Source organism: Trifolium pratense, linkage group LG4, assembly GCF_020283565.1.
Source record: "Trifolium pratense cultivar HEN17-A07 linkage group LG4, ARS_RC_1.1, whole genome shotgun sequence".
NCBI lineage: Eukaryota > Viridiplantae > Streptophyta > Magnoliopsida > Fabales > Fabaceae > Trifolium > Trifolium pratense.
The window spans coordinates 35,907,052-35,921,285 of record NC_060062.1 but is presented as its reverse complement, the minus strand read 5'-3'; the positions used below and the strand labels follow the sequence as shown (position 1 = coordinate 35,921,285).

The 14,234-nt window shown below is 34.5% G+C and overlaps 2 protein-coding genes across 2 annotated transcripts; one reads left to right on the top strand and one right to left on the bottom strand.

Moving 5' to 3' along the window:
* Window positions 1-6,934: 6,934 nt before the first annotated feature.
* On the bottom strand, window positions 6,935-8,746 carry LOC123922574. Its single transcript, XM_045975278.1, has one exon. It carries the CDS (start codon window positions 8,744-8,746, stop codon window positions 6,935-6,937), a length of 1,812 nt encoding a protein of 603 aa, XP_045831234.1.
* A 2,336-nt stretch (window positions 8,747-11,082) lies between these two features.
* LOC123923969 (E3 ubiquitin-protein ligase SINA-like 7) lies at window positions 11,083-13,530 on the top strand. Its single transcript, XM_045976720.1, has 3 exons — window positions 11,083-11,204; window positions 12,130-12,768; window positions 12,937-13,530. The coding sequence occupies exons 1-3, from the start codon at window positions 11,133-11,135 to the stop codon at window positions 13,162-13,164; spliced, it is 939 nt and encodes a 312-aa protein (XP_045832676.1). The 5' UTR covers window positions 11,083-11,132; the 3' UTR covers window positions 13,165-13,530.
* Window positions 13,531-14,234: the final 704 nt, after the last annotated feature.

Here is a 14,234-nt window from a genome sequence, read left to right as displayed (position 1 = left end):
TTCAGTCTTGGAACAGTCTTGATTTCCATTAGGCTTTGATCCATAAGATCCAAATAAGTATGAGCTGTTGCCAAGTGTATATGAGTTGTTTCTTACATCCTTCCACTGTCATGTATCAGATATAGCCGTTTGGATGCTCAGAAAAGGACTCATGACAGTTGGAGATGGTTTTGAAAAACTGTGTGCAGGATCAGTCTTGCATCAGTCTTGAAACAGTCTTGACTGCACCAGCAAATAAGATGAACCTTCATCCTTCCTTTCTTGTGGAATGCAGCTGTATAATAGCTCTAAGGGCTGATCAGTAGTAGCCTTAGCTTGAGAATAAAACCAGCTGGAATAGTACATGAGGATATAAGACAAAAATGTACTTCTATGACACATCATGGAAGAATGTTCCACTTGTGTACTTTTGCATAAGTACAATACAACTCATAGTTAAAATCTGGTTGTTCCTTTGTGATTGGTCCATGATATTATATCAGATGTATTCATTGGTTGGCCAATACCACAATTGATCAAGCTCATGGTTTTCTTCATGATATGTGACTAGGAAAGCATATACTTAAATTCCATCACATGTTGTTGATCCCAAAAGAGATTATCTCCTGTAGTGATTTGGTCCATAAGTCCATTGTAAAGTGCTTATTTCTTAGTTGACTTGAAAAACCAGAAAGCACTTATTCCAAAACGTGCTTGTTGTCAAAACTGCAGTCTGTCTGCTAAGAATGTTCTTAGAATGGTCTTGAAACAGCTTTGCAGGATTTTTACTTTGCAAGTGGTTTGTTAGAATCTATTTAATCTTATGCCACTCAAAAGCACTTGTTAGATAACAAAATGATCAGAATCATTTAAAATATAATTAAAGATGTTTGTAATCTTTAAAACATCAAAAGTGGATTTTGCCTCAACAATCTCCCCCTTTTTGATGATGACAAACTTCTTTAATTTAGATTTTAAAAATGATTTCTGATTTAATCAAATGATAAATGTACTAGTGTTTTTATCAAAAAGCTCCCCCTCAATTTATGCATTCAATTTCAAATTATCAAGATAAAATTGAGCTAGATAAAAGTTCTTGAATCATAACACATCCTTAATCATTTAAACTTCAAATAAGCATAACAAATCATGTGTTCAGCAGGATTAGGACCAAAAGATGATTCAGAACAACAAGAAACAAACACTTAAGACTTAGATTACATAATGCTAGAAGTTCTATCCTAAGATTAAAACTTCCTACAATATCTAGTCATCAAAAGTTTTCAAAATATAAACACAGTACACAAAACAAACACAATACATAAGCAGAAATATTAAAAATCCTAGCATTCTTGAAACAAGCTTCTTCTTCTTTTTCTCCCCCTTTTGTCATCACAAAAAGTGGAGGGACTGCAAAGGTTTTTAAGGAGACACAGTAGGGCTGGAAGCATCAGATGATGGATCATTCTCTGGCTGAGGAAATTCAGGGATGTGTGGAGGAGGATGAGCTGGAGGATGAGGAATATTGAGAAGAGGACAAACATGGTCACAGAGCCAGGTGCGATAGTTTTGTTGCTCAAGCATGATATGCATAAGCAGATTGTTCTGCTGCATCATAGCTTCCAAAATCTTGGTGGTTTCTCTCTTGGTTTTGGAAACATCCTTCTCCATTTTGGTTCTCTTAGGTCTGGTGCTAGGACCAGCAGCAGCAGGATTATCAGCATGTGGAGCAGCATCTTCAATGTTTTGACCAGAGGAGCAAAAGGATTTTAGTGAGCCAAAGTGTGGTGGAAAGGAGGGTAATGAATTACCAGCAGAGTACAAGGGAATTTGAAGTTGGGGAGGTTCAGGACTTGGAATTTTAAGCAGGTTCTTAAGAAAATCAGAGCTGGATTGAGAATCATAGAATGGTGGAGAGAAAAGAGCTTTGTTGGTGAACCTTGGATTGGTGGATAATCCTTCAAGGACATGTGCAGCATTTTGGGAAAGAGTGGGTTGGTTGCTTAATCCAAAGCTTGAGTCAAAGCCAAGTGAGACATCAAGATTAACAAAAGGAACAGAAATTGTTGGAGTAGGTTCCAAGCTGTGATTTGCAGAGGAAGCAAGGTTGAGAACGTTCTCAGACTGTTCTACACTACCAGTAGCAGTTAAATTTTTGTCAGCTTCAAAAACTTCTCTCTTTCTTTTCTCACCTACAGTAGGTTCATCAGCTGCTTTCTTCATGTGAGATAAGTTTTTCAAATCAAACACTTTAGAGTTGTTAAAACTCTTTTCCTTCTTGAGCTCTACCTTGCATTCTCTAAAAACCTTAGTCAGATGCATTCCATAGGGTAGAGTGATTTTCTTAGAACCAGAAGATGCAGCCTCTATCATGTTGTGAATGATAACATAGGGTAGGTTCAGCTTTTTCCCAGTTCCCAGATGATGCATAACCATTAAATCTCCATCATAAACTTTCTCTCGTGTACCTATTCTTGGAAAGATATGGTTTTGGACCATATTGAATAGCACCTTGTATTCAGTCTTTAGGTAAGAAGCAGGTGGTTGAGGTAATTTTGTACCTTCAGCAACAAACATCTCCTGAATTAAATCCTCCTTTTTAACTTGAGCTTCAGAGTACCAAGTGTCTCCAATCAACTTGGCTCCATCAATGGGTAGATTGAGATACTTACCTAAGATCTCAGGGGTTAGTTTGATTTCAACATTCCTAAGGGTTGACTTAATTAGATCATTCTCAGGATCAACTTTGGCATTGAAATAGAAAGCTTGAACTACTCTAGGGTATACAGTTTCTCTCATTCTAAACAGGTGAGTCCAACCCTGTGATTCGGTAAGCTTCATCACATCAATACCTCCACTAGCTAGGTTTGCAAAGTCATAATACCTACAGCTAGGGACAGGTTTCCCATTCCAGAATAAATCAAAATCTTCTCTTTCAGAGTAGTGAATAAGAGGGATTACCATGTTCTTGGGTAGCAGTTGAGTTAGAGTTGGTTCTTCAAATTCTGGAGACTTCCCTTTTTCTCCATCATCAACTGAGTTCTTCTCAGCTTCTTCTTCTTCAGAGCTTGAAATTTTTCCTTTTTCAGCAACATATTTTTCCAAATGATCAAGAAAAGCTTTGCTTGGAGTTCTTGTTTTGACAGGAGCAGATTTGGTGGTTTGAGTTGATTTGGACGGTTCAATAATTTGGGATAAGGGTTTGGTGTGACGAGTGAGAGAGGTGGTTTCCAATTCTTCAGAGTCACTATCATTTACTTCATAAATGGTGTTGTCTATGACAGGTTTCTTAGTTCCACCACTAGATAACAATCTAGCTGATCTTCTTACTTGAGGGATTTTGGTTGATTTGGATTTGGATTTTGTGTAAACAATGAAGGGTTTTGGAACAGTATTAGAGGGTTGAGGGATTGATTTTGACACATCTTCCTGAGATAGTTTCATGATTGTTTCAGCAATAATCTTCTCAGCATTTCCTAATTCCACTGAGGAATTTGTTGGATTTTGTTGGTTAATTTCCGTATCAGAGTTAGGAGCGGTTGTGAATCGTTCAGAGATGGTTTCAGAGATGGGAGAAGGAGGTGGAACAGGCGGTTGAGATGGTGATTCATTTTCAGCAGTTGGTGGAGGAATGGGAGCAGGAATACGACCGGTGTTCTTAGTTCTTGCCATTGAGAATGGAAGAAGATCGATGGTTTTGGAAGGAAGAATGAAAAGAAATGAGCAGTTATTGATTTGATTTTAAAGAGGGAAGAGAAGAAGGGTTGTCTAAAGAGAGTAGGTGTACTTAAGTGTACTATTTGCCTTGGAACTCTAAACTAAAACTTACTCATTCTATCTTAAATGTACTAACTATTATTATAAGCATAGTAACCTAGGTCTGTAGGTAATACAACTGGTTTTTTACTCTCTTTTTAAAACTACTTATTAAAAAAAAATTATTTTAAGCGCAGAGGAGGTCATAAAATTTGATCAACACCAAGAACGTTCTAAGACTGTTCTTTAGACAGGGCTTTTCATTATTTTTAATTTTTCTTTAATAAAATTAAAACGTTCTTCTACTAATGGCTTAGTGAAAATATCTGCTAATTGATTTTCAGTATCCACAAAGGTTAATTCAACTTCCTTTTTATTAACATGATCTCTAATGAAGTGGTGTTTTATTTCAATATGTTTTGATCTTGAATGCTGAATAGGGTTTTTTGATAAATTGATAGCACTAGTATTATCACATAAAATTTTAATATTTGTGTACCTTAATGAGAAGTCTTCAAGTTGGTTTTTGATCCAAATCACTTGAGAGCAACAGTTTGCAGCAGACACATATTCTGCTTCAGTTGTTGAAAGTGCTATGGTATTTTGTTTTCTGCAACACCAACTTACAAGTGCTTCTCCAAGAAATTGACATGCTCCACTTGTGCTTTTTCTTTCTAATTTATCCCCAGCATAGTCAGCATCACAATATGCTATAAGATCAAAATGTGAACCCTTTTTGTACCATAAACCAGTATCAGGTGTTCCCACCAAGTATCTAAAAATTCTCTTGACAGCAGTAAGATGTGATTCTTTTGGAGATGATTGAAACCTTGCACATAAACCTACTGAGAAGACAATGTCTGGTCTACTTGCAGTCAAATAAAGGAGTGATCCAATCATTCCTCTATATTCTTTTTCAGATACATCCTTTCCTTTTTCATCTTTGTCCAAGCTTGTTGATGGATGCATTGGTGTAGGCATAATCTTAGCTTCATTCATCTTAAACTTTTTGAGGAGATCTTTGACATATTTTTCTTGACTTAAAAAGATTCCTTCTTCAAGTTGTTTGATTTGAAGACCCAAAAAGAATCTAAGTTCTCCCATCATACTCATCTCAAACTCACTTTGCATGAGGGTTGAGAATTCTTCACACATTGTTTCATTTGTAGCTCCAAAGATGATATCATCAACATAAACTTGAACTACTAAAAGATCATTTTGGTTTTCCTTTCTAAAAAGTGTGGTATCTATTTTACCTCTAGAAAAACCATTGTTTAAAAGGAAAGTGCTTAATCTTTCATACCATGCTCTTGGAGCTTGCTTAAGCCCATAAAGAGCTTTAGTTAGCTTAAAAACATGATCTGGTCTATGTTGGTTAATAAAACCAGGTGGTTGATGAACATAGACTTCTTCATTTAAAAATCCATTTAGAAAAGCACTTTTGACATCCATTTGAAAAAGTTTTAAGCATTTATGAGATGCATATGCAAGTAGTATTCTAATTGCTTCTAACCTGGCCACTGGTGCAAAGGTTTCATCATAATCAATACCTTCTTGTTGATTATATCCTTGAGCCACAAGTCTTGCCTTGTTCCTTATAACTTTCCCTTCTTCATCAAGTTTATTCCTAAAGACCCATTTAGTACCAATGATTGAATTTTCTTGAGGTTTAGGTACTAGCTTCCACACTTCATTTCTTTCAAATTGCAGAAGCTCTTCCTTCATAGCTTCAATCCATGATTCATCTATGATTGCTTCATCTATGGATTTTGGTTCTATTTGAGAAATCATAGCTAGATTGTTTTCTTTATTCTGAGTAGCTCTTCTTGTTCTTACACCATCTGCTGTACTTCCAATGATTTGTTCTTGTGGATGATAATTGACCATTTTCCATGTCCTTGGAGGAGCTTGTGAGGATTCTTCCATTTCATTAGTTTTCCTTTTCTGATTTGTAGTTTCCTCTTCCTCATCAGCAATTATGGTTGTTTGTTCCTCAAACTCATCAAACTTTACATGCATGCTTTCTTCCATAGCTTGAGTTCTTAGGTTATAAATTCTATATGCTTTTGAAGTTAAAGAATATCCTAAGAATATTCCTTTGTCTGATTTTGAGTCAAACTTACCCAGATTATCTCTAATATTAAGAATGTAGCAGTAGCAGCCAAAAATATGAAAATATGATATGTCAGGTTTTTTATCCTTCCAGATTTCATAAGGTGTTTTCTTTAAAACTTTTCTAATAGTTACTCTGTTCAAGATATAGCAAGCAGTGTTTATGGCTTCAGCCCAAAAATACTTCTCCACATTTGATTCATTTATCATAGTTCTTGCCATTTCTTGTAGAGTTCTATTTTTTCTCTCTACAACTCCATTTTGTTGTGGAGTTCTAGGACAAGAAAAATTATGAGAAATACCATTTTCATTAAAAAAGGTTTCAAACAGAGAGTTTTCAAATTCACCTCCATGATCACTTCTAATGGAGATAATTTTTGTTTCCTTTTCATTTTGAACTTTTAAGCAAAAGTTTTTGAAAGCTTCAAAAGAGTCATCTTTTTGTTTTAAAAACAACACCCAAGTAAATCTGGAATAATCATCTACAATAACAAAACCATAATTCTTACCTCCAAGACTTGTGGTTCTGACTGGTCCAAACAAGTCTATGTGAAGTAGTTCAAGAGGTCTTTTGGTTGAAATAAATTCCTTTATTTTAAAACTACTTTTTACCTGTTTTCCTCTTGCACATGATTCACATAACTTATCATTATCAAAGCTTATCTTTGGTAATCCTCTTACTAGATCAAGTTTAGAAAGTTTTGAAATGGTTTTCATACTTATATGTCCTGCCCTTTTGTGCCAAATCCACTTGTCTTTTTCAAGAGACACAAAACATGATTCATCAGGGAGTTCATCTAAGTATATGATATAAACATTTTTCTTTCTTGATCCATTGAAAAGAATTTTGTCAGAAGATGAGTGTTTGATTTCACATGTATCAGGTTTAAATATAACCTCAAAACCATTGTCACATAATTGACTAATGCTTATTAAGTTATGTTTAAGACCTTCTACATAATGGACATTTTCAATTTTAGCAGAGTTTATCTTACCAATTGTACCTTTACCTTTGATGGTAGCTGTCTCATTATTGCCAAAAGTAACTGATCCTCCTTCTTTCTTTTCAAAGGAAAGAAAGCTTTGTCTATCTCCAGTCATATGTCTGGAGCAGCCACTGTCCAAGTACCATGGCTTCTTCTTGACTGTGAGAAGACATTCCTGCATTTATTTTTAGCATGTTTTTAGGTACCCATATTTTTCTGGGTCCTTGATGGTTAGTGTTATAATGATTCTTCTTATGTTGGTAAGAAGAATTCCTATATGTTTGTTTACGAGTTGATTTTTTAAGATTGTTCTGAGAACGTTCTAAAAAATGTTTCCTGTGATAATTTTGTTGTCTAGATTTTCTAAAACAAAAGGGTTCAAGATGTCCTTCCTTATGACAGTACGAACATTTGTATATGGGTTTATTTGGAACAAAAAGTTTCTTGTATAATTTTTGATTATTGTAATTTTCAAAACCTAGGCCTGTTTTGCTAGAACTGCATTTTTGGGATCCTAGAATATTTTCAAAGGTTTTAGTAGACTTTACAAATTTGTTTATGTCATTTTCAAGTTTTGAAATATTTTCCTTTAGTATTCTATTTTCTATTTGTATGTTAGGTTTGATTTGTTCCTTCTGATTTTCTCTATGTTCTTCTAATTTTCTATTGTGAGCAATTTCCATGTTTTTGATTATCTCTTTTAATGTCTCATTTTCAGTTTTATATTCATCCTTTTCTTTGGAAATTTTGGTTACTTCTTCTTGAAGCTGATCATATTTTTTATTTAGACTTAAGCTATCATAAAATAAGTTATCAAACAGATGTTCAGTTTTTTGACAAGAAGAACAAGTTTCAGCATTTACCTCGTGTGTTTCTGATCTTGTCATAAGGCATACATTTGCTTCTTGTTCCTCTTCTTCTTCTGGGAGCTCATCTAATTCATCCCAGGTTGCCATCATTGATTTCTTTGCAAAAGGTTTTTTGAGTTTTGGACAATCACTTTTGTAGTGTCCAAATTGATTGCATTCATAGCATTGAATTTTGCTCATGTCAACCTCAGATTTTGCACTATTTCTCTTATTTGGAAATGTTCTTCTCATTTGATTTCTTCTCATCATGAGTCTTTGAATTCTTCTTGAGAGTAGAGCAAATTCTTCTTCATTATCTTCATCAAGCAAGTCTTTGCTAAAAAGAATTTCTTTCTGCTGAAGACATTCTTTTGTTTGAGAGTCCAGAGCAATCATCTTTTTCTTTGGAGATTTATCCTCTTGAAGTATTGCTTCATGAGCTTTAAGAGAACCAATCAAGTCCTCCATTTTAACTTCAGAGAGAGTTTTTGACTCTGTGATGGCTGTTACTATATGCCTCCATTCTTTAGGTAGACATCTTAGTACCTTCCTTACTCTTTCATGTGTGGTATATGTTTTTCCAAGAGAGTTGAGTTCATTTATGATGATGGTGAATCGTCCATACATCTGATCAATGGATTCATCTTCTTTCATCTCAAATAACTCAAACTTTCTTACACCAATATCAATTCTTGTTTCCTTGACACGGCTGGTTCCTTCATGGTGAGTTTTGAGAGTTTCCCACATTTCTTTAGCATTTTTGCATTGCATGATTCTATCATATTCTTCCCTGCACAAAGCACTTTTAATAAATAATTGAGCTTTAGTATTTAAGAGTACCCTATCTGCTTCAGTGGTTGTCCATTCAGCTTGAGGCTTTGGAGTGATGGAGTCTTTTGCCAAAGGTGTGTATTCTCCATTTTCAACCACTGACCACATGTAATTGTCTTGTGATCTTAGGAACAGCTCCATTTTGTCTTTCCAATAGTAGTAGTCATTCCCTTCAAATAGTGGAGGCCTAGTTGATGATCCACCTTCTGAAATAAACTTTGCAGGTTTTGACATACTTCCTTCCTGAATCTTTTTCCTCTAAGCACTTGTTAGATGCTCAACCTTTAGAGGCAGAGCTCTGATGCCAATTGAAGTAGCAAAGTTTTTCACAAGGAAGGGGGGGTTTGAATTGTGAACCTTTTAAAATTAAACTTAAGTCACAAAATAAATGGTTAGTAATAAAATTAATTTTGTGCTCAGTGAGATCGTTCTAAGAATGATCTGTGCTGTGTAAAAACAGATGCAGAAAATAAAAGTTCAAGGGAAAGAAGATAAACACAAAGAGTTATCCTGGTTCACCCCTAATCTTTGGGTTACGTCCAGTCCCCACCTCCTGTGAGTTTGTCCACTAGAATCACTTAAATGTTACAGATCCAAGACTTACACATTCACCTTGATCTTGACCTAAGATCAACAACTTACCAAAGCTCCTAGAGCTTTGAACTTTCCTAGTCACCTTGACCAAACAACACTCAATCAATAGTCACGTATTGACTTGAGCAATTACAATATAGATGATTTGTTTCTAAGCTTAATTTCAGACTCACTATAAAAGAGAAGCTTAGATGAAAGCACTCTAAAGAGGTTGGAACTCAGATTATGATACAAAAGAGTGACTTAAAAAGGACTTTGAGCTAAAGAGATTGAATGGGATTTATATCACTTGAATTGCTTGAAAACTCTTGCTCTTTCCCTTGGACTTGATTGCCTTTTATAGATGCTTGCTTGAGTTTGAAGCTTGGCCTTCAAGTATATCAGTTGGAGGGCAAAATAGAGCTGTTACTCAGTGCTCTACCTTCAGCAGACAACTTCTGCATAATGTGCAGATTCTCTGTTCAGTCTTGGAACAGTCTTGATTTCCATTAGGCTTTGATCCATAAGATCCAAATAAGTATGAGCTGTTGCCAAGTGTATATGAGTTGTTTCTTACATCCTTCCACTGTCATGTATCAGATATAGCCGTTTGGATGCTCAGAAAAGGACTCATGACAGTTGGAGATGGTTTTGAAAAACTGTGTGCAGGATCAGTCTTGCATCAGTCTTGAAACAGTCTTGACTGCACCAGCAAATAAGATGAACCTTCATCCTTCCTTTCTTGTGGAATGCAGCTGTATAATAGCTCTAAGGGCTGATCAGTAGTAGCCTTAGCTTGAGAATAAAACCAGCTGGAATAGTACATGAGGATATAAGACAAAAATGTACTTCTATGACACATCATGGAAGAATGTTCCACTTGTGTACTTTTGCATAAGTACAATACAACTCATAGTTAAAATCTGGTTGTTCCTTTGTGATTGGTCCATGATATTATATCAGATGTATTCATTGGTTGGCCAATACCACAATTGATCAAGCTCATGGTTTTCTTCATGATATGTGACTAGGAAAGCATATACTTAAATTCCATCACATGTTGTTGATCCCAAAAGAGATTATCTCCTGTAGTGATTTGGTCCATAAGTCCATTGTAAAGTGCTTATTTCTTAGTTGACTTGAAAAACCAGAAAACACTTATTCCAAAACGTGCTTGTTGTCAAAACTGCAGTCTGTCTGCTAAGAATGTTCTTAGAATGGTCTTGAAACAGCTTTGCAGGATTTTTACTTTGCAAGTGGTTTGTTAGAATCTATTTAATCTTATGCCACTCAAAAGCACTTGTTAGATAACAAAATGATCAGAATCATTTAAAATATAATTAAAGATGTTTGTAATCTTTAAAACATCAAAAGTGGATTTTGCCTCAACAGAAGATACCAATAAGACTTCCAATGTACTAGTCTATAATAAAGTCTTCCGTAATATATCATAATTTTTTTTGTATAAATATTTATTCAAATTTATTGTTGAATTAATGTTACTCAACTTTTTTCATATACCTTTCATTATTGCAATTATCATATTGTATTTTATCATTTCATGTTACGGTTAATTAGACCCGTACATCACACGAATCGATGTTTTAGTTAAGAATAATATTAATTAGTTTAAAAATAGTTAATTTTTGCTTATATTTGAAATGTTTTTGCGGTTATATTTGTGTTTGGAGGGCGTATAGTTTTTCTAATCATTAATTAATTTTGTATATGAATATGCGTGTCATTGCCTTTTATTTTTATTTAAATAAAAACGGAGGAACTGAATGGGTAGCGGGCAAAAGCAACAACAGAGGACCTCGGAAGACCAAAAGCCAACACCTCTCAACCTTGAGGACTCTATTCGCCGTGAGTATTTTCCAAAATGTATTTCTCAGCAACTTGATTTTCGATTTGATTATATAAAGTTCTAACGGTGTACTGAAGTTTATATATATTACATTTATTTTTATCTCTATTAATAGATTGTAAATTTGTAATGGAGTCATGCACCAAAGATGATGTTAATAAGAAGAATAGCCTCATTCCAATGATGATTTCCAACCCAAACGCATTTGATTGTTGCATTTGTTTTCAACCCTTAACTATTCCGGTTTTTCATGTGTGTATTTCAATGTTTTCATAAATTATTTTCTATGTTAGAGAATATTTAATTTGTTGTCATGTATATATGCATTATGTTTATGCTAATTAAACTTGTGTAATTCCGTATGGTTTTTTTGGATGGAACTTAGATGATATGCTATATAGGTACTGTTACTAATATTCTCAATTAAAAGTTAAAGCAACCGTCTCTATGAATTGTCAGAAGACAATTATCAATTTGTATGGACTAATTTAGCTTTTTTAAAAAAAAATTTGTCAAAAAACTACATTTTTAACTCCAAAGGTTTGGTTGTAAATAGACCGGTTTTCAATCCAAGAAGTAAACGTGAGTGAAGAGGGTGTGCATGATGATGATGATGATGATGATGATGATGATGATGAATAAGTGGTTCGATTATATAGTCTGTCTAGGAATCACTTGAATTTATATTAGTCTTAGATGTAATTTAGATGTGTATTTTAAGCCGTGGCTAAAAGTACAAAAACCGTGGCTACAAGAAGAGTGTACTTGGAGGCTAATACTTGTTTTACATTGGATTTGAAAATTCATAACAATGAACTTAGATTATTAATTATGAATGTGTGTAAATTTTGTATCTCATTTTATGTTTGAGCTTTCACATGTGCGTGGTGTGAACTTTTTTTCTTTGACTTAAAGAAAGTGCTTATAGCATTTCATTTATATTAATAATCAATTGAATATATGTAGGAATATATATGTGTGGTGAGAACTTGTTGTAATTTGTTTCCCTGAACATTGATGTAGCCAACATCATACAGGGTACAACTACCTGCTATACCGCTATAGAGTTTTGGGGAATGACTACATAGCATGCTAATAAGCTTTACAAAGAAATCTCTTATTTCTAATAAATGATTCAAAGTCTAACTTGACGATTTTCTTTTATGTTGTAATTCAGTGTGATAATGGTCATATTGTTTGCTCTACCTGCTGTCCTAATCTTGGGAACAAGTGTGACAAGTGCTCAAAACGCATTAGCTTAAAACGTTGTAGAGCCTTTGACAATCTATTGCAATATATCAAAATGCCATGTCCGAATGAAAAATATGGTTGCAAGGAGACAATAAGTTACAGTAAGACGAGGAAACATGAAGAAGAATGCATCTATGTGCCATGTTACTGCCCCCTTTCTGGTTGTGACTTTGTTGCCTCATCTGAAGTTTTATTCGACCATTTCAACCATAAACATGGGGATTCTCGAATCCACTTTTCATATGGTTCCTCCTTTGTTGTCTCCTTGAAGAGTAATGATGAAGTTATTGTTCTTCAAGAGCATACTAATGGAAAATTGTTTGTTCTTAATAATAGTGAAGTGCATTTAGGAAATGCAGTCAATATTAGCTGCATTGGGCCTAACTCTTCCAAGTCAAGGTATAGTTATGATATATCGGCTACGTCCCAAATAGGTTGTCTGAAGTTACAATATGTTACGAAGAATATCCAACAAAGTACTTTAGCAACTCATTCATCTGAGTTCCTTTTGATCCCATTTGGTTATTTTGAACCTCTCAAGCTAGAAATTTGCATAACTCCCAAGGTATCTATCTATCCCCTCCTTTTCTTTGCTTTGGTTGTTTATTCCAATTCATGTCTTATTATTTTCCCTTTTTTTTTTGTTATTTTATATAATAAAGGTTGAAAGGGGTTTTCCTTTTGTTTCCGGTGTTTCATATTTTACTTAAATTTATTGGCAATTCTGCTGCAGATACAAATTTTCGTAAGGAGAGGGAATGGAAAGATGACCCTCCTCAAGGTGGTGATTTCAGACAAAATAGCCGATTTGAAGGAAAAGTATATGAATGTGGAAGGGATCCCAGTGAACCAGCAACGTTTGATGTTTGGCAGGAAGCAACTAGATGATGACAACTGCACCATTGCCGATTACAACATCCAAGAGAACTCAATCATCTACTTGACCTGTCCAGCTTCTTGACCCTTGTGAGGAAGACAATCACCCTTGAATTAGAGAAATCAGAGTACATTATTTGATAATTGAGTCTTTGACTTTTTGTTTTCTTGTTTAAGCACTTGAGTTAGAATGATTTTCAGCAATCGAAGTAACAGATTTTGATTTCAATATGAGGTGAAATTGTAGAGCACTTAATTGTAGCATCATGATTGATATAAGAGTCACAAGTAACTTGAATGTGATTCTTGTATGTGATTCTTGTATGTGATTCTTTTTTCTTTTTTTTTTTTTGGATAAAAAAATTTGGGGAGAGGATTGTTCTCCTGTCCAAGGTAGGGAAGACCTAGGATTCACTGAGCACTTTCAAAGAAATTTATATTTCCCTCTCTCCAAAGGTACTAGCAGAGCTCGAACCTAGTACCTCCTAGTCCAAGTGATTCTAATTGAGACAAATTTACATGGTTGAATTGTTCAATCATCAATTTTTGATGCCTTGGTGGTATAACTTAAACATCAACACCAGTACTGTCCAGTACTTTCATTGTCCCAAGAAATTCAGTTACATTAAGGATTGAATTAACCGCATTTTAGCCATCAGTGATGTAAAGACCTCAGTCCTTAAAACCTTGATCAAGTTGCTTAGTTGTTTTACTCACACAAATATTTTCTTGATCCTAAATTTTGTACAGGGGTTTACCCCAAAAGCCTGACAAAGTGGTGTAAAATGAAGCCTTAGAAGTTTTTTGGCCTAAAAAATCTTTGTTTCTTTAAAGCATGATGCAGAGTCTAATTGTTACTAACTATTCTGATTGGTAGGGTGACTTTGTGCTTTATATATATAGTTATGCTAATGTTGTTGCATATGTTTCTTTCTAATTATTTGAAGCAATGGTAAGTTTCTCACCACTACATATATGATATACTAGTGAATAGTGACATTTAAAAAAATGTTGTAATTAGCACTTTTTGTAACATTTGTAGAAATATGTTGCAACATTTGTAAAATGAAATTTCCTCTCGTGGAAGAAACACCAAAACTTGCCATCATTGGCTCATAAACACCAACTTTCTCGAAACGTCATCTTTCATGTGGT

Coding starts and splice junctions, on each gene's coding strand:
- LOC123922574 (XM_045975278.1), bottom strand. CDS start 8,746: ATGTCAAAACCTGCAAAGTTTATTTCAGAAGGTGGATCATCAACTAGG.
- LOC123923969 (XM_045976720.1), top strand. CDS start 11,133: ATGATGATTTCCAACCCAAACGCATTTGATTGTTGCATTTGTTTTCAA. Junction 11,205..12,129: donor TAACTATTCCGGTTTTTCAT/GTGTGTATTTCA, acceptor GTTGTAATTCAG/TGTGATAATGGTCATATTGT. Junction 12,769..12,936: donor AAATTTGCATAACTCCCAAG/GTATCTATCTAT, acceptor ATTCTGCTGCAG/ATACAAATTTTCGTAAGGAG.